The sequence below is a fragment of the Schistocerca nitens genome, chromosome 1 (genome assembly GCF_023898315.1).
Source record: "Schistocerca nitens isolate TAMUIC-IGC-003100 chromosome 1, iqSchNite1.1, whole genome shotgun sequence".
NCBI lineage: Eukaryota > Metazoa > Arthropoda > Insecta > Orthoptera > Acrididae > Schistocerca > Schistocerca nitens.
The window spans coordinates 350125343-350151864 of NC_064614.1; the positions used below are offsets into that span (position 1 = coordinate 350125343).

The 26522-nt window shown below is 39.1% G+C and overlaps 1 protein-coding gene across 1 annotated transcript in view; it reads left to right on the forward strand.

Annotated features, from left to right (window-relative positions):
* Positions 1-26522, forward strand: part of LOC126247882 (uncharacterized) — a 303956-nt gene that overhangs the window by 125394 nt on the left and 152040 nt on the right. Inside the window, exons 2-3 of the mRNA XM_049948519.1 lie at positions 21674-21775; positions 22391-22405. Of these exons, the coding sequence (XP_049804476.1) occupies positions 21674-21775; positions 22391-22405 (117 nt within the window). The remainder of the gene's footprint in view (positions 1-21673; positions 21776-22390; positions 22406-26522) is intronic.

Genomic DNA, 26522 nt, shown 5'->3' on the forward strand with positions numbered 1-26522 from the left:
ACTGCAAATTATGTGATCTGTATAATTGTGTTGTTTGTGGTAAAAGTATAGGGAAACTACAAGAAACCAAGAATCTTTTATCCAAGATATTTGTAATGAAAAACTTAGGTGAAGTAAAGAATTAAGCTGGAAAAATATTGACTATAATTATAATTATACAAAGAATGTAAGAATTCTTAGGAAAACTATATTGAATCACTAGCTAAGAAATGTCAGATTGGACATTCAAAGCTTTAAGTACACCAATGGGAGTTAGTTGGAAATTGGAAGCAGCACAAGATGCAAGTCACAATATTAAGTACAGGAACTTGACAGCTGCTCTCCTGTATGTTAGCTCAGGAACATGGCCAGATATACGTTACGGTGTGAATTACTTGAGCAGATTTAAAAATTGCTAAAGTAATATTAAGTATGCTTTGTGAGTACTGAAATATTTGCATCAGATAGAAGGTGTATTGGAATGTGGTAAATTTATATCGATAGTATTGACAGTGTCGAGAGAGCTCTCGAGAATGAATGTGTATTTGTGTGTAGCAGTTAGTCAGTGCTGTGCTATGTGTCTGTTCACTTTGTAAAGAGAAATGCGAATTATATTTAACTTTTTATTAGCAATATTCTTAACAGAATGAATGACATTTTGTAGTATTTTTAAAACATCATTATGTAGTGACTGTATGAATATTTGTTCATTTTGAATTGGGTGAAATTTGATTTTAGGTTGGATTATCACACATCTCAATTCAATTCTTTTATCAGCAACTGCCAAGTTTTGTGTTATATTACCACCAGCTGAACAAAGTTGAATAGAATTTCTCAACAGCAGAGAATGTATTGTTGAGCTTTTTAACACAACTGACATTTCCGAATGATTTCAGACTATTCAGTCTTGAGGTGGCTTCTTAATCTCAAAATCCTACAGGCACACTCACAAGAGAGATGTTGCATCTCAACAAATTCAACTTCAACATGGAACTTAGGTCAGAGAAAGCATTACAATGTGGAATGAGTCAGGACCAAAGGACAGACAGTGTCATTGATTTGTGTGTCAGCATATGTGATAGAATACTTTAATAGGAAAGTCATTGTGACTAGCTGATTGCTGTCCCAGAGAATTTTCACGGAGAGGTGCTTCATCAGCTGCATGATACAGTTCTTGTTTGACATGGTGGAGGATGTATAATAACTATTCATTATACTGCAAAATTTTACTGTTGATAAATCAGGAATGAAGAAGTATAAATATTTCATTTATTTTAGCTGTATTGTTCTAGTAGATAATTCAATAGGACAATACAGTGTTAGAGTGTGCAATATAATGAAATAAATTTGTTTTCAAATACGTTATATATATTAAGACAATATGCTAAACTAGCCTCCTTGATTAGCTATGAGGGTCATTCAATAATTAAAGAGACAAATTAGTCTGGGGAAAAAATGTTAATAGGGCAATTTCATGGCTTTAAGTTGGCATCACTGGGATGAGCACTAATCAGATGATGTATCAACAGTGTTTAGTTTATAACCTCAAAAATACATTTTAAGTGGGAAGTCCTCTTGAAACATCCATATTAGTTGAACAACATTCTGTTATTCGTTTTGTACTTGCTAAGGGCGAGAAACCAGTGAATATATACTGTAGAATATCTAAAGTTTATGGTGAAGGTTGTATGAATTGTGCAAATTTTTACAAGTGGGTAGAGCAGTTCAAAAATAGTCACAGTTCACTGACTGACAAACACCGTTCTGGCTGACCAGTTGCAGTTTCAGCTCCCTCACTTGAAAGTCAAATTGATGACATTATTCATGCTGGCTGCCATGTGACTGTGGAAATGATGGTTGATAAGTTTCGAGTTAGTACTGGTACAGTTCATAACCTTATCTGTAACAAGCTGAAGTGCCTCAAAACGTGCAAGATGGGTTCCGAAAGAGTTGACGTGGCTTCACTAAGAAACAAGGTTGAGAGTGTGCACAGAGCTAAAGGAACGTTATGAAAGAGAAGGTGAGTACTTCCTCAACAAAATTTTAACTTGTGATGAAACTTGGGTTCACTATTATGAGCCAGAATCAAAAAGACAAAGCATGGAGTGGAAGCACACCAACTCACCTGTCAAGAAAAAGTTCAAAACCCAAGCATCAGCAGGAAAAGTCATGTTGAAAGTGTTTTGGAATGCTGAAGGTCGAGTTTTTTGTGATTAACTCAAAGAGTAACATAGAATGAACAGCCAGTACTGCTCAGATTTGCTTTTAAACAAGGTGAAGCCAGCCATAAGAGAGACGACATGAAGAGGTGTGATTCTCCAAGAAGACAACACACATTCTGACATTGCTCAACTAAGCTGTGAAACCATCGACAAAATGGACTGGGAAGTACTGCCTTATCCCCCTTGCAGTCCTGTTTTAGTACCAAGTGATTTCCATTTGTTTGGAGTGCTGAAGGAGGCATTACGTGGGAAGAGGTTCCAGGACAACGAGGACATGAAAAAGTTTGTGGGAAATTGGTTGAGACATCAAATAAAGAGATCTTTGAAGCCAGAATAAAAAAAGCTTGTAGCCCATTGGAAGAAGTGCTTAAATGTTCAAGGGGTTATGTTGAAGAGTAGAAAAAGTCTCGTTAATTATTGAATGACCCTCATATTTCATGTGTTGACTCAATTTTAATTCATTATTCAGTTGGAAACCACGCAAATCCTCGTACAGTGATCCATTTTGTGTATTGTCATTAATGTCCATTTCTAATTGAAGTATGTGGATTTTACTTGAAATTGTGTGAGTGTTTGTAGGTTAAATGTCTGTTCAGTATCAGTCAGTTGCAGGCCAAGTGAACTGTTACCAGCTATAGGTATATCATGGTTGAACTTAAGTTCTTTATTAAAAGTTTGTTTACCACTAATAATTGTAGTTTTCAAACAGCCATTTAAATTCTTTGGAAGTTTATCTCATTCGAGTATAGGAAAGGAGACAATGCTGTACTGAATCTTATGAGACTTCATGTTTTATGTTCCCTCATTTGAGTTTAATTTTACCCTTGTGGTACAATTTGTCATTGTAACCCTGAAATTTTTCTTGCGTAGATAATGACTCAATCCATGCAAGAAAAAATACCAACAGGATAATATTTCTAGTTTGGTTCTGATGGTTTGAAGCGTCAGGCACTGGTGGAAATTAATGTTAAAACTCCTGGAAAAATGCCAGTTTTGATCCAATGACAGCATCTGCCACTTGGCAAAAAGTAATGGTTTCAATGCTGTACACCAGGAAACGTTATCAGAGTGCCATCAATGTCTGTCATTTAAAAGGAAGTACTTGTGGCTATATGGTTAGCGTGATGGAAACACATAGTGCAAGCTTGCACACTGGCACAGAAACATACCAGTACTTCCTACAACCAACTGAAAGAATAAAATTGTGGCATTTTGAGCCTCTGAACATCTTTATGGAACAAACACCAATTGAGATTGTCATACTGCAAGGACAGTGGTGGACCATAGAGCTTCAACAGTAGAGATAAGAGAAAATGTGACCACAGTATTGTCAACATGAACTGCTGCAAACTATTGAGTTGCAGTGAGACTAGGTCATAAACATCTCGATCTTGCCTTTAATCCACAGCACAGCATTGATGTGCACGGCTTAACTTGTGCCATCAGAGGATCACTAGTAAGATGGAATGATACCCTGTGGTCTTCAACAATAAAAACAGTCTCTGCCTGCTTGCAAGTGATAGTTGTCTGAATGTTAATTAATTCATTAACTGATTGTGCAAAACTGGATGAACTGTGTCTTTACAAAGTTTAAATACAGTATTTGTGCAAAACTAATCAGTAATGACATGTGCCACATGGAACTGACGAGTGCTGTCTTGAAGAATGCATTCATCCAAGCCACAGAGGTGATGCTACAACATTTGTTCACCTTCAATTTTTGTGGAGGACACGCTGGCCAGCACTTGGTATGTGCATAACCTTTTTCAGTTAGTTCTTCTGCTATTCCAGCTGTCCTGGCCGGCATGACATCCAGACTTGTCTCCAAATGAGAAAATGTGGGACATGATGGGATGACAAATATCTCGTATGACTCTTCTGCCCACACTTTTTACTGAGCTATGTGAACAGCTGGAGTAGGTATGAAATAACATAGTCCTTAAATGGTGCCCACCATCCGCATGATTAAGTGCATGGCAGATTCAGTGCCTGCTTAAGTTGGCACCTGTATAGGTTACATCATAAAGTAGTAGGGTTGTTTAAATATGAATCAATACCTGGTACTGGTACTGTAGAAACATTCAAGCTATTGATCTATAAATGTGATCATTTCATGTTTTTTATATTATGTATTGTCCCAACATTAAATTTTGAGTGAATTGGAAAACTCCTGAATATGTGTTGTGCAACAGCAGTTGTCTGAAAATTGAATCTCAATGATGTCACTATTCGTATTCGTTTTAATAATATGTTAGCTCATTTTTTTCTTTACTATATCGTTGCTTTATTTTTCTGCTTTTTGTAGGCACCTTCCGTTTTTTGATCTCAGACAGTCGGATTTTATAATAATGGAGTTAATTTAGTTTTACCACTTTATTTTAGTATTCCTGCTGAATTTGCTACAGCTATGTAAAGGTACTTAAATCCTGGGTATGATCCTTTCTTTCTCCATGTTTATGTTACATTTTATACTCATTGGTTTTAGAGAGGATCAGGATTCAATGTGCCATTGAATTGTCTTAAAAATAATTCATATTCTTCATCTACATTATCTAATTACTATATTTGTTCCCAGCTTTATTATTTATATGTCTGTTTGGGTATGTGTCAGTGGCTGTTAAATTATGTGTGTTGTTCCTATTTGGATGCTTCATTGGGAAAATAACCCAAAACTGAACTTTAACAACTATAGGCATCCTCAGCAGTACTAGCTGACAAAACAGTATTTCTTAGGTTAAATCCACCTACCTATCAATCTAACCTTATTTATACTCTCAGTGACATGATGGAATGGCAGACCTCCCCTATGGGTGGCTTATGCACTTTCACCAAGTTGCAGAATAGTGTATATGTGATGACTGTCGAGTTCTTTAGCAGGAGACAGTATCACTGAATGATTTCAACCAATCAAAATTGGGGCATAACCAGCTACACACTCCTGTTCATGACAGATTATTTGAGAATCTCCTTTGGTATATTGTCTGTATCTCCCGTTATGCTGTAACATTTCAATGAGTAATATTGGTTTGTATGACTTATATTCATAGGAGCAATGGCTTCCTATTGTATTATGAGGAATTGCCTCTTAATGTTCATTACAAATGTTTAGAAACTTACTAAAGAGCTCCTCCAACTCAGTTATTTTTCTAGGTTGTCAGCCAGAGCATTATGAAAGAATTTCATACAAAGCCTTTACACACACACACACACACACACACACACACACACACACATTCATTTTAAGACCTTATTTCATTTTGTAAAGTTCCCATTTAACTGAAATTATGGCTTGATGTTTCTGTTTCTCTGTTACAGTTACCGTATTTACTCGAGTCTAAGCCGCACTCGAATCTAAGCCGCACCTGAAAAATGAGACTCGAAATCAAGGAAAAAAAATTTCCCGAATCTAAGCCGCACCTGAAATTTGAGACTCGAAATTCAAGGGGAGAGAAAAGTTTTAGGCCGCGTCTCCAAATCGAAACAAGTTGGTCCACTGTAATATGAGACAATTTAGGTCGAATGAATGACGATACAGCTACAGTAGTTTGGTTCGAGTCGTAAGCTTAGCAGTTAAGCTTTACCAGGTAGCGATTGCTATGCGTCAGGCGCTCCGTCCGTATTTATACGGGTACCCTTCCTTTTTCACGTGCTTCGTCTGCTTTGAATTGATTGCTTATTTTTCTTTGATCTGATAAGCGCAGTTTTCTTTGTTATAGGTGTTTACGTCACTCTACGCTGAAAATGCATTACTGTACTGTCATGCATTGTTTGTCGTACTCTGATACTGCGTGTTTACGGCCTGTTGCCGATCGTGGCATGGCTTGCTTTTCTGCTCGCTACCGCCGCTTACAATTAAAAAAAAGAGAGAGGAATCGTCTCATTAGTGAAACAATGGCAAGAGACTGCTACTTGTTGTTACTTACACTGCTGCTTTCTTTGATAATGATCAACAAGAACCAAATAATAGACTGCGTATGATAGAAGATGTTCTGAACGAGAGTTTAGCGAAAATTTTTCTCCGTTTGAAAATCTTTGCAGGCGCCTCTTTAGTACATTACATTCTGCACAGAAATTAGAGTCATCTTAGATTTAAAAATCTAGTCAATTGCCTCGCTTCATTTCGGACTGTATCACTGTTTAGCATAAGAATAATACAAATATAAACATGACATGATATGTATATTCTTCCGCGTTTGCTGTTGTCTCACTCTAGTTTTGTGGTTTATTATGCAGACAGGATTTAAATGAGATAGCAGCAAACACGAAACAATACATGGTAAAATGTTTATATTCGTATTATTCTTATGGTGACGAGAATACTGCATGTGATTCACAATTTATAAAAGTTCCTATTAGCAACCATCTCTTCTCACATATAGGAAAAAATTTAGAACGTAGAGTTGGCCATATTGACAAACATCCTAAACATTCTTGCCAGTCGGGTTTTCGTAGTACATTGAAATGCTGCTACATTCGAAGATGAACAATACGGAATTTGTATTTACTTCGTTGGATAATGTATGAAAATGCAGTGGTCGAAACTCGGCGTGGAGAAAAAAGGCTTGTCTTCCAACTTTTTTTTTTTTTTAATTTATTTACGGACGCAGAGGTTTTGGCGCCAGTATTTATCTTTGTGCCTACAAAGCATGCCTGTGTAGCGCTACATATATTCGACGGCAGAACTAAGTTGTGGCTGCACCCACCGACATTTTTAAGAACTTCCGCTAGCTTTGTACTCGATTCTAAGCCGCAGGCGGTTTTTTGGATTACAAAAACCGGAAAAAAAGTGGGGCTTAAGATTCGAGTAAATACGGTACTGAACATTTTATGTTTTCTCTGTCTTCTTTACACTTTATCTAGTTACCTCTTGTTGTGACTCGCCGATCATTCGAAGTACCGCCGCGCAATTACGCGCATCCTCTACATGCGGTGCTGTCTGCCAGCCATGCAGCAGCCACGCCACCTAAGTGGCCAGCCAGACAGTGGCCAATAGACTTGGACTCAGTGTTCTTTCGAATGTTACCTTGTTCACATGTCTTGCTTTGTCAACTTGATGTTATAACACTCTCTTTCCTGAAATTTTCACCAAATTAATCCTTTAGAGTCTTTCGCTATAGTTTGATTTATTAAAATTTATGTGAGGTCATGTGTACATTTGAATCTTTTGCTAAACATATGTAGGACACCTAGTAAACTTTATTTACAGCTTTTTAATCAGTATTTTACATTACTGTCATTTCCCATTTTTTTTCCTTGCCAGAGGGAGCCCAAATGATACCCAGAAAGAAGCAGTTTCTTCTTGGCCGCAATACAGCCAAAGTGAAGCAGATGAACCAAAGCGCTCATTTCCTTTTCTATCAACCCCTAGTGGAAATTTGAAGATTGAGCCACACCAGGTAACAAAGTTATTATTGAAGGAGCCATCCCAAGTAAAAATGTTGATAGCAAAAATATATAGACAGAGAAAAATCAAAAGGTGGAATAAGATTTATCACGTAGATAAGATTTTGAATTCATTCTGATTATCAGCACCTCTCCCATACCTTCTGTACTTCACATACATGTTGCATACCTCGTGAGACTAGCACTCCTCGACAAATGGATACACAACCCAGGAAATTGTTTCCCATATGAATTTTTCACTCTGCAGTGTAATGTGGGATGCACTGCCAATAAAAGGCAAGACTTTGGGTTTGAGTCCCAGACCAGTGCACAGTTTAAATCTGTTAGGAAATTTCAAAGCACTGCAGACTCCACTGCAGAGTGAAAGTTTAATTCTACTTTAAGTTGCACCATTTTTATTCTTTAGCTACAAGAAGAACTAATATAGCACTGAGTGTAATCACAAGTATAATAGCTCCCAAAAATATGATGAAAAGTGTTCAATTTGCAGTAGTTTCAGTATGTATTGTGATAACTTTCATATGTCATGTTTTATTATTACAAAAGGAACACAAAAACAACACCAGAGTGACAAAAAAATATGGTAATGAAAGTTGCAACTACTTTGCATGATAATTCTCAGGAAATGCTGACCTACTGTTGCAAAAATGCTTGATCTTAACAGTGTAAAGAGCATTAACTACAATACTGTGTATCATTTTAAGTGCATTAATGTTATGTTAAGCAGGAAGATATTGGTTTGGGCCATATGCTTTAAGGATAATGAAAGCTTAAAACTGAGTAACATGGACTATAAAAGTGTTGTTATTCCTGATCTATTAAAGGAGAAAATATCTTTTGAAATGCAGAAGTGATACACTTAAGCGGCAAAATTGACAATGCTAAATTGATAAATGCAATGGGTAGTTAACAGGCACATATGCTCTAGATTGTAACATTAGTGCCACAGAACTTAGATCCAGGTAATTTGTGAGACGTGTAGAAAAACAACAAAATTGGTGTTACGTGTATTGGGGCAAAGTAAAGTTTCACTACTGATGTGCTGAGATTAATCTCTAATTGACAGGTGATGAAAAATCAATGAAATCATTTGAATGGGATCAGTGTGCGAGCAAACCAAATACATTCCACCAAAAACTAGTTATGATGAGATTAGTGTCACCAATTATGATAGTATTTCTGACTGTCATAATGAACACATTGAAATTTTACCAGCTGTAGCTGCTTGTCTGTATTCCTACAGACAAGCAGCTACAGCTGGTAAAAATGAAACCAACTAGTTAAAAAAAAGAAACTGGTTCATTATTGGAAGGACATGATTATACATAATATGCACAGATATGAGATCACTTTATGTGTTAATGAAACTTCAGCTGTGAGAGCTATGGGGTTTGAGAAGTCTAAAGTCATTATACAAATAAGTAACCTTGTTTTCTAAAGGGAAATTTTTGGTGTCTACCAATGATTATGTTACAATAATAGACAGATCTAATGATGTATATTAAAATGAAATGACTATAGCTTATAAAGGAACAAAAGTACTGCATGGAATAACGAAATCACACCTTATTACTTTCAAGAACATTCTTTACTGCTGCAGTATTTTCTGCTTTATTTGTTATTTATTATTTGAGCAGCTCAGGGGAACACAGTGGTAAGTGCCAAAATCTTAGGTTTGAGATACAGTGGAATTAGAATTGATCTACAAATCTGAATATTTTTTTTCGAACATTGCTTGTATTCTGTATGCTTTTAACATGTGTCTTCTTCTAAGCAGACGTAAATAAAATGGAAAACTCACTAAAACAAATGAAATACACGAAAAGTATTACATTATGGTCAAATAGATGTGATTACATTTTACCAACCACACATAATTAAAAATATATGGTGATAGAAAATTACTCACGAAAATTTACAGCAACTATTCAACACTTTACTCAAACTACATTGTCATTCATCACTCTCATCACTGACGTGTTCTCTGTCCAAAATAGTTGGCTTTAGTGACAGGAAAAATCAATGATGGACTGGAGGTATGTAATCTACAAGCCACAGGACATCAGAAACTTTCTTCTTTTCAATAAATGTTCGCTCATTGTATTTACGTCAAAGGGTATGAACAGGGTGCTGCCTTCCATGTTTTTTGAAACTTATTTCATGCCAGATGTCATGAAAGAACGTCTCACTTAATAGTAAATATATCTAAAAACACAGATGATGTGACTTACCGAACGAAAGTGCTGGCAGGTCGATAGACACACAAACACAAACATACACACAAAATTCAAGCTTTCGCAACAAACTGTTGCCTCATCAGGAAAGAGGGAAGGAGAGGGAAAGACGAAATGATGTGGGTTTTAAGGGAGAGGGTAAGGAGTCATTCCAATCCCGGGAGCGGAAAGACTTACCTTAGGGGGAAAAAAGGACGGGTATACACTCACACACACACACATATCCATCCACACATATACAGACACAAGCAGACATATTTAAAGACAAAGAGTTTGGGTAGAGATGTCAGTCGAGGCGGAAGTGCAGAGGCAAAGATGTTGTTGAATGACAGGTATGAGTGGTGGCAACTTGAAATTAGCGGAGATTGAGGCCTGGTGGGTAACGAGAAGAGAGGATATACTGAAGGGCAAGTTCCCATCTCCGGAGTTCTGACAGGTTGGTGTTAGTGGGAAGTATCCAGATAACCTGGACGGTGTAACACTGTGCCAAGATGTGCTGGCCATGCGCCAAGGCATGTTTAGCCACAGTGGTCACCTTCCACCTGCATACATTCCTTAAGTTGACGTCTCAACCATAACCTGTCTTCTTTCTTTAGATAAATGTTTCTGTCAAGTGCCATGTTTGAAAGAGATGATCTCTTTTCATTTTATACACAAAAAATGGATTCTTCTTAGCTGACTTCTGGACTATACACATCTTGTACTTGCCGGCAAATGTAATTTTCAACTGTCACGAAATCTCTATCAGAGGGCAACATCATTTGCCCACTAACAGGGAAGTGGTGTTCAATCACATGAAATCTTCCAGTTGATATCAGATACTTCCAAAACAGAACCATATTCCAGTTCTTAGTTTGGCCACAGAAGTTATCAGATATCACAATGAGAGTCTCTCCTTTTATGTCGTTTTCATAAAAGGAATGTAAAAAGCAGCTCAAAATTTCCTCTGATCCATAGGCAGCAGTAGTCACATTCCACAAGAAGAAGTTTCCTTTGTTCTTGCCACAGTCATGAACATTCAGGTTATATAATCAAAAATTTTCCTTTTGTGAAAAGCTGTCCTACATCTCAACTTAGGAACTGGGAGAGTCTGCTGCAAATCAAAAGTCATAACATGAAGATTGCTGCCTGCTTCTGCTCATTTTATCTGGATTCCAATGTTAGCCTGCCTGTCCTCTGTGTGACATTGATATAATGCCAACTGACACCCAAGACTTGCTTTCAGCTGGGGGTCAACAGTACTCTCAATTTTCACTTTTAGCATATCACAAGTCTTAGACATATCATTCATTGGTTATTTTACTCCTATGTTGTATTCTTCATAAAAATTTGCCTGTACTTGTCTGCAAATACAGGATCAGGACATCTCCTTGCAGAAGATGCCCAGCATTGTTTGAGTGTCTGTAGTGATTGTCACATTTTGGTATTTTGTCGATGTGTTCCCGGACATTGTTAACACTGGTTTCAGAGTAAGTATGTGGATGCACAGAATGCTTACTGTGTTTGTCCTGGGGTGGCATGCTCAATCCAGATGAGATTTTCTTCTGTATATTTTTGAAGTGATCGCGATTATTATGCAGACCATGAATGGCAAGAAAAGCTTTTTTGCAGACTTCAATATCACTGCTGCCAACCTTTATATGGTAGGAAATAGTAAAATTTCTTCAAGATTCACCAACTACTTTTTGACAACATGCTACAGCATTCCATTCAATTGCACCAAATAAAATTGCAATTTTAATATTAAAATCACCTATTTCCCAAAATGTTTTGAATGTCTTCCTCACATTTGAATCTCCTACTTTGTCAAAAAACTCACCAGGACACTGGCAATCAGGTACCACACTTTTTTTACTTGCATGATGATGCTACTCAGTTGACAACCTATGAAGACTTCATATATGAAATTCACCGAGAAAGCCTGCACTCACATATAAAATACCTCTACGGGGAGGGTATACATCGCAGCTACAAAACACTGCATAAGCTGTGGAGCAAGAAGGGGAAGCTGCTCAGCAGCTACACCTCCGATTGGCTTCCTGTCTCCTGGAACACACCAGGGACTGGCAATACCTTTGCCAATGGTGAATGGTCCAAGAAGAAAGCCACCGAAAGGCAGTACAAGAAATTCCTTCAACTTCCGGAAGTGTGACAACAGAAAGAAAAACCATCTCCCAACAAGGTGGTCCTTAAGCTAATAAACAAGGAACTGGATGTGCTGTCCAAGGGCCTAAACTTTGCCCCGCTTCTGAGGACCTTCCTGAAATGGGACATCATAAGTGGAGCAGAGCAAGCCATAAGGAGACTACCTGAAGAGGCTGCAGAAGAAGTAAGAAGAGACATCTGCAAAGTACTAGACAAAGCAAAGATGCTGAAGAATTACATTTGAGTGGCAGAACACAAGGCACTACGGGCACTAAGGGAGGACCAGGACACAGTGGTCTTGGCAGCAGACAAAGGGAACATGACGGTGCTGCTTAAATCAGAAAACTATTGGCAAAAAATCGACACCCTCCTGCAGGATCCTGCTCACAAATGACTAGGGAAGGACCCCACCACAACAGTGACTTGCAAGACAGTTGAGATGCTCAACAACTCGAGACTAGAGAAGAGTATCATCAGGAACTGCACCCAAGGGCACCGGCACCACCACATCTCTATGGCCTCCCAAAGGTCACAAAGAAGGTGTCCCATTACGACCTATTTTGAACACTTTAAGCTCGCCAACATATGGTGTTGCTAAGCATTTAACCCTTGGTGGGTTACGGTCCACACCATGTGAAAAACTCAGCTGAGTTTGTGAAGGTACTACAGGGCATGCAGCTGGAAAATAAAGACCTACTAGTCAGCTTTGATGTGACATCCTTATTCACACGATGTAACAAGCCCGGGAGTATAAATGGGTGTGGGGCACCTTTAAACTGGTTTCTTGTTTCGACCGGGCACCCTGTCCACACCACGTACTTGATAGCCCTGCAGCGGTCGTATTGTTCTGCTCCACACTGCCGCTGGCTTGCCTGAAATTGTCTATCAAAATATGCAGGTGGGCTTAGGGGAGCCGCTCAACATTAAAACACAACACTGTTCTACGTCTGGTATGAATAACTATATTCTGAAACGATAAAAGAAAATCACAGGTTGCACTGTTTACATTCTAATTCATAAGTGTTTATCCCAATTAATGGATGATTATCAGTCCACAATATCACTCAGACAAGCGTATGCATAACCGGCACGACATGAGTGATTGTTGATGATGCGGAAGCCGAATGATCGCACTAAAGTTTTTACGCTCATCACGCATACACAGATATTTGGTACCAGTCCTCCTTGAACTAGTAATAAATTTTAACACTGTTCACAAAGTAAAATTTACAGTTCACTGTTCTCAATTGTACAAGCGTGCGTGTAACTGTCTCAGCACGGTTGATTGTTGATGATGAGGAACGTGATGACCGAACGCACGCTCTCACAAGACACCGGCACTTAACTAAATTTTTTTTATGGTAACTAATTTCTACTGATTCACATCAGTTCATTCTGGGAAACCAAACATGGTGCAGATGATTGATGCTGTGCGACACGTAATGAGAGGATACACAAATACGTTATTGGTGGCACTGCTCATTTTTAATTACATCTTGAAACACTTTCCTCTGAATCACTTCCATATTTCATCACTTCACTGTAACAGCACCTGCAGCAACACTTCAACTTCCATGCTTCTTACATTCACATCTACCCACAAAACTACATAACAGTTCTGTGTCTGCAAACACGCTGCTCGCGAAGATACTCCACAACCAAGCCAGCGATATGACATTACGCTTACAATGAGTACCAATAGAAGACTCCCTGGCTTTAATTGAAGAACACTTTGAGGTGGATATCATCAAGCTATTTTGCCATGTGCTAACCACCATCTATTTCAAATGTGGTGGGAAGTTCTACGAACAGATAGATAGTGTACCTATGGGCTCCCCCCTGGCACCAGGCGTAGCCGACCTATACATGGAGCACTTCAAAAAGCTAGCACTGGACACTGCTAGACACAAGCCAAAAGCCTTCTACAGGTACGCTGACGATACTTTTGTAGTTTGGCCACATGGCAGGGACAAACTGCTAGAGTTCCATCAACACCTCAGCGGTATACATGGAAATATCAAATTTACCATGGAGATAGAAGAGAACAGAAGCTTACCCTTTCTGGATATTCTGATCACAAGAAACATGGATGGCACGCTGAGATATGCAGTGTACAGAAAGAAAACACACACAGACCTCTGTCTTAATGCCAACAGCTGCCATCACCCTGTGCAACACAATTCTGCACTCAACACCTTAGTGCACAGGGCCAGGTCCATCTGCGATAAGGCAAGATTGCCAGGAGAATTGCAACACCACAGGGACGCCTTCAAGAAAAATGGATACAGTGATACATAAATAAGTAGAGCTCTGAAGACTGACCACAAGAAGAGAGAAGAGAGACCGGATGAAGACGAAGCAATGGGCTGTGCGTTCTTGCCATACTGGGGTCCTCCAATGGCCAAGATGGCAGGAATTCTCAAGAAACAAAGTGAAGACTGTTTTGCGTGCAGCGGGAAAAATCAAAGACCTTCTTGGTTCAACCAAAGATCCCCTAGGTCTGATGGCACTTGGTGAGTACAAGATCAGATGCGAATGTGGAATGCAATATATAGGACAGACACAATGTTGCATCTCACAGCGCCACAATGAACACATCAGGCATGTATGCTTGGGTCAGACCAACAAATCTGCTGTGGCGGAACATAGTACTGATGAGAAGCACACCTTCGAGTTTGAGGACACAAAGGAAATATGCAGTATAAAAGGATTTTGGGACTCAGTAATCAAAGTGTCCATAGAAATACAGTTACACAACAACCTAATCAACCGCGACAGTGGCTACCACCTCAGCACAGCCTGGGAGCCTGCAATCAGGAAAATCAGAGAACGTTCCGTTCCACCAAGGGCCATGGACGGAGCAGACAGAGATGGACTATGGGACATGAACCTCACACACACGTCCCCCCCACCACCGGCCACTCCAGGTGCATCAGACGATTCCAAGGGCACGTGATTGGCTGGCAGCGAGAAGCAGAGAGCAGTCCAGCAGAGACGTAAGTCCACGACCGATGATATCCCGACACTTTGCCTGAAGATGATGGAGACGTATTCCATCGAAACATTGCTACGAGATGATGATGCTACTCGGATGACAACCCGTGAAGACTTCATATATGAAATTCGCTGAGAAAGCCTGCACTCACATACATCTGATTGTTGGTATTCTCTGTTGCAGTTTCTGTGATATGCTGGTTTCAGGTTCATGGGTTATCAGCCCATACACCCTGGCTTGACAGGAGGGCTGCTCCCTTGACTGCAGTTGAGCTCACGCAAGTTTCCTGTTGGGGTTCTCTCCCTTAGGCTTTGAGGGTCCTCTCTCTCTGCAAGGCAGCACCTACTGGTTTTGGTCCAACCCGGGTGGCGGATAAGGGAATGCTCACCAGATATGATGGGTATTTTATTTCCATAATACCAACCATATCTGGTGAGCATTCCCTTATCCACCACCTGGGGCAGTGTCTAATGGGGGACCAGTAACTCCTCATGTACTGCTTGATGCTGCATAAGTGAAGAAATTTCTACTATTAATGAACAATTGTCAGAAACATGCATTTACTTTAAAACATAAGTATTGTAGATATCAGTAGTAATTGTAGCAGATTCCATACCATAAGGGACTCTTTTGAATGGTCTTAGAAAACAAGTTATTAAAGAAAAACTATTCAGAGAAATGACAAGGAAGTATGCATACAACATGAATAATGTAGAGTCAAATCACTCCCTGCACTCCAGCTATGACCGTTTTAGGATAGACAATCTGTTGAACAGTCAACTTCAAACTGAAGAATGAAAGTAGCTCAGTGTGTAATCGTTTTCCACATAATACAGTGCAGTATATTAAATAACTCTGGAACAACTAACTAAATTATTTGAATATAATAGAAAGAAACATTCCACATGGGAAAAATATATTGAAAAACAAAGATGCTGTGACTTACCAAATGAGAAAGCACTGGTAGAAAGACACAATAAAAAACACACAAACACACACACAAATTTCAAGCTTTCACAACCCATGGTTGCTTCATCAGGAAAGAGGGAAGGAGAGGGAAAGACGAAAGGATGTGGGTTTTAAGGGAGAGGGTAAGGAGTCATTCCAATCCCGGGAGCAGAAAGACTTACCTTAGGGGGGAAAAGGGACAGGTATACATTCACACACACACATATCCATCTGCACATATACAGACACAAGCAGACATATGCTTGTTGGAAATTAAAATCCATGGAGAAGAAATAAAAACTTTGAGGTTTGCCAACGACACGGTAATTCTGTCAGAGACAGCAAAGGATCTGGAAGAGCAGCTAAATGGAATGGACAGTGTCTTGAAAGGAGGATATAAGATTAACATCAACAAAATCAAAATGTGGATAATGGAATTAAATCAGGTGATGCTGCAGGAATTAGATTGGGAAATGAGACACTTAAAGTAGTAAATGAGTTTTCCTATTTGGGGAGCAAAATAATTGAAGATGGTGGAAGTAGAGAGGATATAAAATGTAGACTGGCAGTGGCAAGGAAAGCGTTTCTGAAGAAGAGAAATTTGTTAACATTGAGTATAAATTTAAGTGTCAGGAAGTCTTTTCTGAAAGTATTTGTATGGAGTGTAGCCATGTATGGGAGTGAAATGTGGACGTTGAATAGTTTGGACAAGAAGAGAATAGAAGCTTTCATAATGTGGTGCTACAGTAGAATGCTGAAGATTAGATGGGTAGATCACATAACTAATGAGGAGGTACTGAATAGAATTGGGGAGAAGAGAAATTTGTGACACAACTTTACTAGAAGAAGGGATCGGTTGGTAGGGCATATTCTGAGGCATCAAGGGATCACCAATTTAGTATTGGAGGGCAGCGTGGAGGGTAAAAATCGTAGAGGGAGGCCAAGAGATGAATTCTGCCTGACAGTCAGTAGACCACTGAAACTTCACTGCTTTCTTTAACAAATGGTTTAATGGCTCAGCAATTTCACCAAAATCCTTAACAAATTTACAGTGACCTAGGAATGATTGAAACTATTTTCTTATCTGTGATGTCAAGAAATCACATACTGAAGAAATTAAACTCGGATCAATTGTCACACCATCTTGACTAATTATATGTCCTACATCATTCACCTATATCGCTACAAAGTGACATTTATTTACACTCATTATCGAATGTGCTATACATAGCCTCTTTAACACTTTCTCAAATCATTGTTCTTTTTTTAGAAAACACAATTATGTCTTTTATGTAACCCATACACTACTTTAGTTTTAATCTTCTAAGCACTCCACACAACAACCATTTTGGAGACCAAGCAACCTTCTATGATATTGCTAATGGTCCCATGGGACCATAAATGCTGTCTTGAGTCAGTCTTCTGGAGTTACTTCTTACCATTGATAACCAGTTTTTAATCCATCATGGAAAAGTATTTATGGGTACCTAAGTTGTCCAAAGTCTCCATTATTTTTGGTACAGGGTATGCATCAGTGATAATTCGCCTGTTCAAGTACCTGTAGTCACACCAATATCTCTATTTTTTGTGTCATCTGGTGATTTCTTTGAGGCATTACTGTCAGTGCACTCCATATGCTATCACTATGCTGCTGGTCAATAAATTCTCCCAGAACTGGTTGGAAGTGTTTTGGGACTCTGTATGGTTTCCTGTTCAGTGGAGCATTATCAGCCATTAGTATAAGTATTCTTTGTTGTGTGATTGGTGTTAACTAATTTTTGGTACAGGATATGCATCACTGTTAATTCTTCCATTCAGGTACCTGTAGTCACACCAAAATCTCTATTTTTGTGTATCATCTGGTGATTTCTTTGGGGCAATTTCAACTGGTCAATAAGTTCTTCCAATACTGGTTGGAAGTGTTTTGGGACTGTATGGCTTCCTGTTTAGTGGAGCATTATCAGCCATTTGTATTAGTTTTCTTTGTTGTGTGACTGGTGTTAACTGATAATGGTCGACAAGGATTAAATAGATCGTAAATTGCAGTAATAAAGCTTCCAGTGCTGTTTTCTCTCTTCCTTCAAATACTTCAGCTTTTCATAATGTGGATGCATTGACTGTTTGCTGTGGCAAACATCTCCACCAGGCCTATCCAGATCATCCCCTTCTATGATATCTAATTTGGAAACTATTGAATCTTTTGGCACATGCATCTCGTCTATGCCAAAATTATCTATGCCCACCAGAACTATATAATTACCATTTGTTTCTCGTACATGTACTATAGTTTGAATTGCAAAACAGTGTAACTAATTCAGTTCTTCACTGCATTCCAATGGTTCTACATCAAATAACACTTTTCTTGGCACTCGCCCAGAGTAACTTTCATGTACCTCTCAGTTCTTTGTCATACAAATTGATCTTTAGTGCATGCATCCATTTGTGTATGGGGAATATTGTGGTGATGTGGTACTTGCAGTAGTCATGCCCTGAAAACAATTTCCCATTGAGTTTGATTGTATAGCATGAAAGGTCCACTTTTGCATGATGATTGACCAGAAAGTCAAGTTGTAGATAGCACAATAGCCCTGTCTAACATGTGGCAACAATTCCATATGATTCTCAAATCTTCTTTTTACAATGCTAAAACTGAGCAGTGTTGTTCCCAAGGACATCACATCATTGCTACCCAGTCTCTTCACACCTAACACGTCCACACTAGTGACACATGATTAGTTCAGTTATGAAAATTTTTGAGAATTAACATTAATAATAATTTTAAACAGTAATTAAAATTTCATTACATAAAGTGATTACACTATTTTTTCATAGGAAATATAACATGTTTAGACATTGTTTAAAAAATACGTATCAGAGCTATGAGACTTGCGATTTACATACAAATTTAATTTTCATGTTCTTCTCAAAACAATGTGTCTGTACTTAAGGCCCTTATGGTTTTCAGTGGCTCATTTGTTCTGAGGCACATGACCATGTTGTACTTTGGAACAGTGTTCCACATTTGGAAAAACCTCACTTTTCCAGATTAATTTTTGTCATTTCAGAAAAAAGGCTGCAGCACACATAAAATGAATGCTATCATTTCAATATGGAATAAGGAAATATAGTAAATTTTTATGACAGGTCTGGCTAGAGGCAAAAGTCTGAAAAGAGTTCTGAAATACAACTCTCTCTCATACAACAAAAACATTATTATAGAACAACTGGAGCTGGTCCTTAGTCCCCTCATGTGCACAGCATTAGCCCTACAATCCTCAAATAACAATCACAGTTATTGTATGCAATGCTACCAACGTACATTTATAAACTCAATGTGGAAAATCGGATTATCACATATTCTCGATTTGCTTACATGTTCTGTGTAAACAAAGAAAAAATCTGAGATAGTAATTGTTGTTAGACGTTATCTGTTTCAACTAAAGATTTCTAAAATTTTGTATCTGAATTGTGAAATTCGAAATATTCATTTTATGAGCAAAATATTTATAGAATGAGATTTTCACTCTGCAGCGGAGTGTGCGCTGATATGAAACTTCCTGGCAGATTAAAACTGTGTGCCCGACCGAGACTCGAACTCGGGACCTTTGCCTTTCCCGCGAAAGGCAAAGGTCCCGAGTTCGAGTCTCGGTCGGGCACACAGTTTTAATCTGCCAGGAAGTTTCATATCAGCGCACACTCCGCTGCAGAGTGAAAATCTCATTCTGGAAACATCCCCCAGGCTGTGGCTAAGCCATGTCTCCGCAGTATCCTTTCTTTCAGGAGTGCTAGTTCTGCATGGTTCGCAGGAGAGCTTCTGTAAAGTTTGGAAGGTAGGAGACGAGGTACTGGCAGAAGTAAAGCTGTGAGTACCGGTCGTGAGTCGTGCTTCGGTAGCTCAGGTGGTAGAGCACTTGCCCGCGAAAGGCAAAGGTCCCGAGTTCGAGTCTCGGTCGGGCACACAGTTTTAATCTGCCAGGAAGTTTCATATCAGCGCACACTCCGCTGCAGAGTGAAAATCTCATTCTGGAAACATCCCCCAGGCTGTGGCTAAGCCATGTCTCCGCAGTATCCTTTCTTTCAGGAGTGCTAGTTCTGCATGGTTCGCAGGAGAGCTTCTGTAAAGTTTGGAAGGTAGGAGACGAGGTACTGGCAGAAGTAAAGCTGTGAGTACCGGTCGTTAAAATATTTATAGTTTACAATTGCCTCCATTTACAGATAACCCAAGAATAATGCATTATTAATTCAGAAGCAGAGATACTCTTAAAGTGACGTTTAAGGTCATAAATTCTAGAATTGTTCATATATTGGATAAGCAGCCATATGCAGCCATTTTGTGTTACATTATTTTCTAGTAAGTTCCATAATGCAAATTTTAACCAGACCACAGTATTAAATTAATGAATTACCATTCAAATTTATAAAGAGCTTGAACTGACTCATATTTAATTGAATTTTGTAGCTTAGAATATGAAGTGGGATACTAAACTTTACTATCTACAAATCATTAAATTAGGCTGCATTGCCTTATTAAATAGCATTTATGTGTGCAAGCAAGGAACATTAACACAAAACGCAGTTGAACCTAATTAAATTGAGTACTCATGTAGTTGTAGGTATAACGCATTGAGTTGGTTGGTTGGTTGATTTGAGGGAGGGGACCAAACATCTAGGTCATCAGTCCTTTGTATTCAATAATCGTGTAGTTGTATATATCGTACAGTACAATTGAAAAGCTTGTCATCTACTCCCACGCGTATCAGGTATCAAGTATTTCATTCAATTTTCCTAACTTGCTTGTTACATATCACAGCACAAGCAGTTAGGTTTAAGTAGTTCTAAGACTAGGGGACTGATGACCTCAGATGTCAAGTCCCATAGCGCTTAGAGCCCTTTGCACCATTTGTTGCACTTGAGAGTGTGTGTATGTTGTCTATTCTGATGAAGCCATGCCTTGCCAAAAGCTTTGACAGTCTTTTTGTTATACCTATGTGCAATTCAGCATCTCCACTATATTGTGAGTAGCAACCATCCTTTTCATTATATTGTCATTATTCCATCCTGGATTTTCCATTGTTTGATTTTGTCATGCAGTTTAATATATTATTATTAATAGTAGTAGTAGTAGTAGTAGTAATATAATGAACTTCATAAAGTCATAGATCAGTGGTTACGAGAAATAATTGTTCTTGCCCCATTTATTCTGGCAAAACTTTACAGTAACCAAGCACAGGCTGTAAATAAAAATTAAGCAAAACTTGATCCTTAGTCTTAATATGAAGTTAATTGATGATCTAATAATTTTCATTTGATTTAAATATTTCTTATCTACGAGATGAAATACAATACTGCATTGATAGTGTAAACATTTTGTCCGCCCCTCGTGGTCTCGCGGTAGCATTCTCGCTTCCCGAGCATGGGGTCCCGGGTTCAATTCCCGGCGGGGTCAGGGATTTTTCCTGCCTCGAGATGACTGGGTGTTGTTGTGTCGTCTTCATTATCATCATTCATCCCCATTACGGTTGGAGGAAGGCAATGGCAAACCACCTCCATTAGGACCTTGCCTAGTAAGGCGGTGCGGGTCTCCCGCATCGTTCCCCTACGCTCTGTAAAGAAGCATGGGACTTCATTTCATTTCAGTGTAAACATTTTAATCAGTACAGTTCATGACTATTAGTTATGTTTAATAATTTCTACTTTTTCAATATTTATAGTTAAAAGTTTGAACCATTGACATGTTTACATTTCAGGTTGTGTTTGAATCTAAGAAGGTAAGCGTGCTTGTAGCAGATCCACTTAACACCAAAGTAAATGTCAAGGCTGATTTGAGTGAACTGGAGAAAGGAGATGAGGTACTGATCATTTATAGCACTAATCAACATGCCTAAAGCATTAGAAAATTATTCATTATTTTTATACTTTCTATGTAAAAAAACAAAGTAGACCCTTAATTTATGCAACAGCGCACATTAAATAGGTTTCAAAAATGATGTATCATACCTTTAGCTTTTGATTTCAAACAATAGATAAAGAACATAAAAAGAAACAAGCATTACCATAAAGATAATGTGATGAGTCACTTAAATGACTTTATAGTCAACAATGTAGGGCGAGATAGTGTCAACCATGTAGGAAAAGATAGATTGCTGCTAACCATAAAGATATCACACTAAGTTGTAGATAGGCACAATTAAAAGACACTTACACACTAGCTTTCATCTCAGCCTCCATCAGAAAAAAAGAAACACACACAATTCATTCTCACAAGCAAGCACACTTAACACACACATGACCACCAATTCCAGCAACTCAGGCTAGAATTCAACTATTGCATGGAATGGAAGCAGCAATCTGGTGGGGGCAGTGAAGGGGAAGGGGAGGACATAGCAGTGTTGGCACAGTGTCAGGAAGTTGTGGGACAAGGAGGTAAGGAAAATGGAGCGAGAAAGGAGAGGTGTGGGGGAAAGGTTGGTGGGTGCATGGCAAACAATGACGGTAGGAGACAAGAACAGGGAGGAGGTGATAGGACAGAGCGGTTGGAAACTGTTGGGTAGAAGGTGTGGGGATAGTATGTTATGGTAGGTTGAGGCCAGGATAGTTACAGGAGCAGAGAATATGTTGTAAGGATAACTCCCATGCAGTTCAATAAAGCTGGTGGTGAAGGGTAGGATCCAGATGACTTGGGTAGTGAAACAGCCATTGAAATCAAGCATGTTATGTTCAGGTGCATGTTGTGCCACATGGTAGTCTACTTCATTTCTGGCCATTCATCCTAGTAGACAGCTGGTTGGTAGTCATACCAAAACGAAATGCTGTACAATGATTGCAGCAGAGTTGGTAAGTGATGGCTGCTTTCACAGGTGGTCCAGCCCCTGATGGTGTAGGGTAAATCAGTAATAGGACAGGAATAGGAAGTGCAGGGTGGGTGGATTGTGCAGATCTTGCACCTAGGTCTTCCACAGAGATATTATGATCCTTGTGGCAAGGGGTTGATATTGAGAGTGACATTGGGATGGACTAGGAAGATGTGGAGGCTGGGTGGGTGATGGAACTCCGCTTTAGGTGGGGAAGAAGTATTTCAGGTAGAATGTCCCTCATTTCAGGGCATGATACAGGTAATCAAAGCTCTGACAAAGCATGTGGTTCAGTTGTTCCAATCTGGGGTGGTATTTGGTGATGAAGGGGTCACTCATTTGTGACTGGTTCTTGGGGGTGATGGGAGGATTGGTGGTGTAATTGGAAATGGCATGGGAGATCTGTTTGCAGACTAGGTAGTGCCTGTCTGTGAAGGCCTTGATGAGACCCTCAGCAAATTGGGCAAGGGAGTTCTTGTCATCGCAGATACGCTGTCCCTGGGTGACCAGGCTGTATGGGAGGGATTTTCTGGTGTGAAAATGATGACGGCTGTCAAAATACAGGTACTGCTGGTGACTGGTGAATTTAATGTGGACCAAGGTGCAGATGGAACAATCAGAGTGGAGGAAGTCAAAGTCTAGAAATGTGGCACACTGGGTTGAGGAGGACCAGGTGAAGTGGGTGGGAGAGGAAGTGTTTGAGATTGTGAAGGAATATAGGGTGTCTTGGCCTTGAGCCCACATCATGAAGATATCGTCAATGAACCTGAAAGAGGATAGGGTTTGGTGGTTTGGGGGGCTAGGAAGGTCTCCTCTGGATGGGCAATAAACAGATTGGCATATGAGGGTGCCATGCAGGTGCCCATGGCTGTGGCAGGGATTTGTACACCTTTCTATCAAAGGAGAAGACATTCTGGGTTAGGATGAAGTTAGTAAGGCGTATGAGGAATGAAGTAGTGGGTTTAGAGTCTGAAGGACTTTGGGGAAGGTAGTGTTCAATAGTGGTAAGACCATGGGCATGAGTAATGTTGGTGTATAGGGAGGTGGCATCAACAGTGACAAGTAGGGATTCAAGAGGTAGAGGGATGAGGAATGGTGGAGAATCAGAGAAGGAAATGGTTGGTATCTTTGACGTGGGATGCTAGATTATGGGCAGTGGGTTGGAGGTGTTGCAGCTACACCGCGATGCAGAGTGCCTGTCTTGCAGAGTCTGACACTTGAGTTTTCTAAACATCTCCGTAACGCTATCACGCTTACCAAATAACCCTGTGACGAAATGCGCCGCTCTTCTTTGGATCTTCTCTATCCCCTCCGTCAACCCGATCTGGTACGGATCCCACACTGATGAGCAATACTCAAGTATAGGTCGAATGAGTGTTTTGTAAGCCACCTCCTTTGTTGATGGACTACATTTTCTTCTGCAGGAAGGATGATTGGTGTCTGTTGTCTGCAGGAAGGATGATTAGGTCAAGATTAGTTTTGAGGTTTGGTATGGTTATTCTTTCTCCTGCTGAAAGGCTGGTGTTCTGAGGAAGGTGTCTGTAGTTGGAAGAGGATAAACACAGTTGGTACTTCTCGTGGAAATCGGGTTTTCTGCCGGATATCAGCGTCTTCCAAACACGATATTTCGACGTCATTACTTGTCTTCATCAGGTGTTCCCTGAGACTGAGATTACATCACAGTTGGTACTGTAGATTTTGTTTGATAATATAGTGATAGTAAGTATGCAGGTTGTTTATGAGGACATACCTTAAGACAGATAATGGCCGAAGTGGTGTGGATGAATAGCAATTTTGAAATGTTTATGTAAGAAAAAAGGTGCATCCACACTATAAGTTTTATGACTGAGATAGATTTCATTTTTAATACTTTTGTACAAATAATGTTTCTCTCTTGATCTCCAAGTCTTATTTCAGTCTCAACACCTCAATGTTATCTGCAATTTCTCTGATGCCTGTTGTCAAGCATATTATAATTTGTTTTCTCCTCACATTTGCTGTATTTGCTGTATTTAATGACTGGTTGATCTTCTATTTCTTTTGTACTTCCAAATTACACATTGCCTTTCTCACTATTCCTTTACTGCTCTTCAGAATTTTAACTAAATTTGCTCTCAGTTTAGCCTCAGTTTTGGAAATGATTATCATACACTGAGCTGCATGATCTATCATCAAGGTAAAATAATTGCTTCATTTGTTGTTTTTATTTTTTATTTTTTATTAATTTCAAACTATGAAAAATTACAGAAAATATCTTAAATTGTTGATATGACAACAGCTTTATGCTAGACCAGTGACAGTTGAGTGAGACCAAAAACATTACAGCTGAACATTTCTGAGGGGAGCTAGACTTCAAATAGGAAATAAACACTATCTTATTCAGCTATGTCACTTGGAAGAGTATTTGATAGACATTGTAAGATAAGTCAGCTAAAGATGAAATAAGAGCTGTATTGAAACTTTTTGATAAATTAAAATTGTATGCTGGACTGGGAGGTGAACTTGAAGCCTTTGTCATTTTGTGGGCTAGTTCTCTGCTGACTGATCTACTCAAGCATGATTCATAATCTGCCCTGACCCCTTCACTATAACAGTACTTCTTCTGCTATCTTTTGAACTTCACAGCAGTTCTCCTGCATACCTTGAAGCACTAGCATTCCACATGCAAGTTCTAATTCAGCATAGTTTTTATCTGCCAGTATCAGAAAGATTTAAGTCAGTGCAACAACAATATACAGTGAAAATTCAGATTAGAATAGCTGTACTGCCTGTTAGGAAAGTGAGAGTAATAAAAAAGGTAAAAATTACTTTCCTTTTGGCAAATATTACAGTCATACAACATTTATGAAATGACAACATTTCTGCTGTTCACCCCAGTTATTGTTTATTTTCCATTGTTGATCAATTCAGACTATTATAGCATTGTCAAGCAGCTGTTGACATGCATGAAGGCAGCCAACCAAGCTGTTCAACCACTAGCATATGGAAGACATACATAAAACTTACAACACATATTCATGTGTAAAATTATAGCAATTTTACAAAGGCAATTCGTCATCAGTTTTATGTTTACTCCTCCCATATTGTGATGGTCTGTCTTCAAGCAGGTCAGCTACTGCTTGACAATGGTGAAACAAAGAATTTGTCAGTAGTGGAAAATAAACAACAATTACTGTCAATGACAGATACATCATTTCAGAGAAGAGAGAATGTTTACATATGTAATTCATACATATTTCTTTGTATTTATGTTAACATGCACTTTAGTGCTATGGAGATGGATTAATAAAAATAATTTTGTACAAACGATAAGTGTGGTTTATCTGGGAAGTACACAAGGAAAACCAGACATCAAAATTGTCAAAATATAAATTGTTAGGTTGCTAAAGAATATTACTACAACCCAACAACTAAAGTGATTTTTAATGAGACTCCCCCATGAACCATGGACCTTGCCGTTGGTGGGGAGGCTTGCGTGCCTCAGCGATACAGATAGCCATACCGTAGGTGCAACCACAATGGAGGGGTATCTCTTGAGAGGCCAGATAAATGTGTGGTTCCTGAAGAGGGGCAGCAGCCTTTTCAGTAGTTGCAGGGGCAACAGTCTGTATGATTGACTGATCGGGCCTTGTAACATTAACAAAAATGGCCTTGCTGTACTGGTAATGTGAACAGCTGAAAGCAAGGGGAAATTACAGCTGTAATTTTTCCCGGGGACATGCAGCTTTACTGTATGGTTAAATGA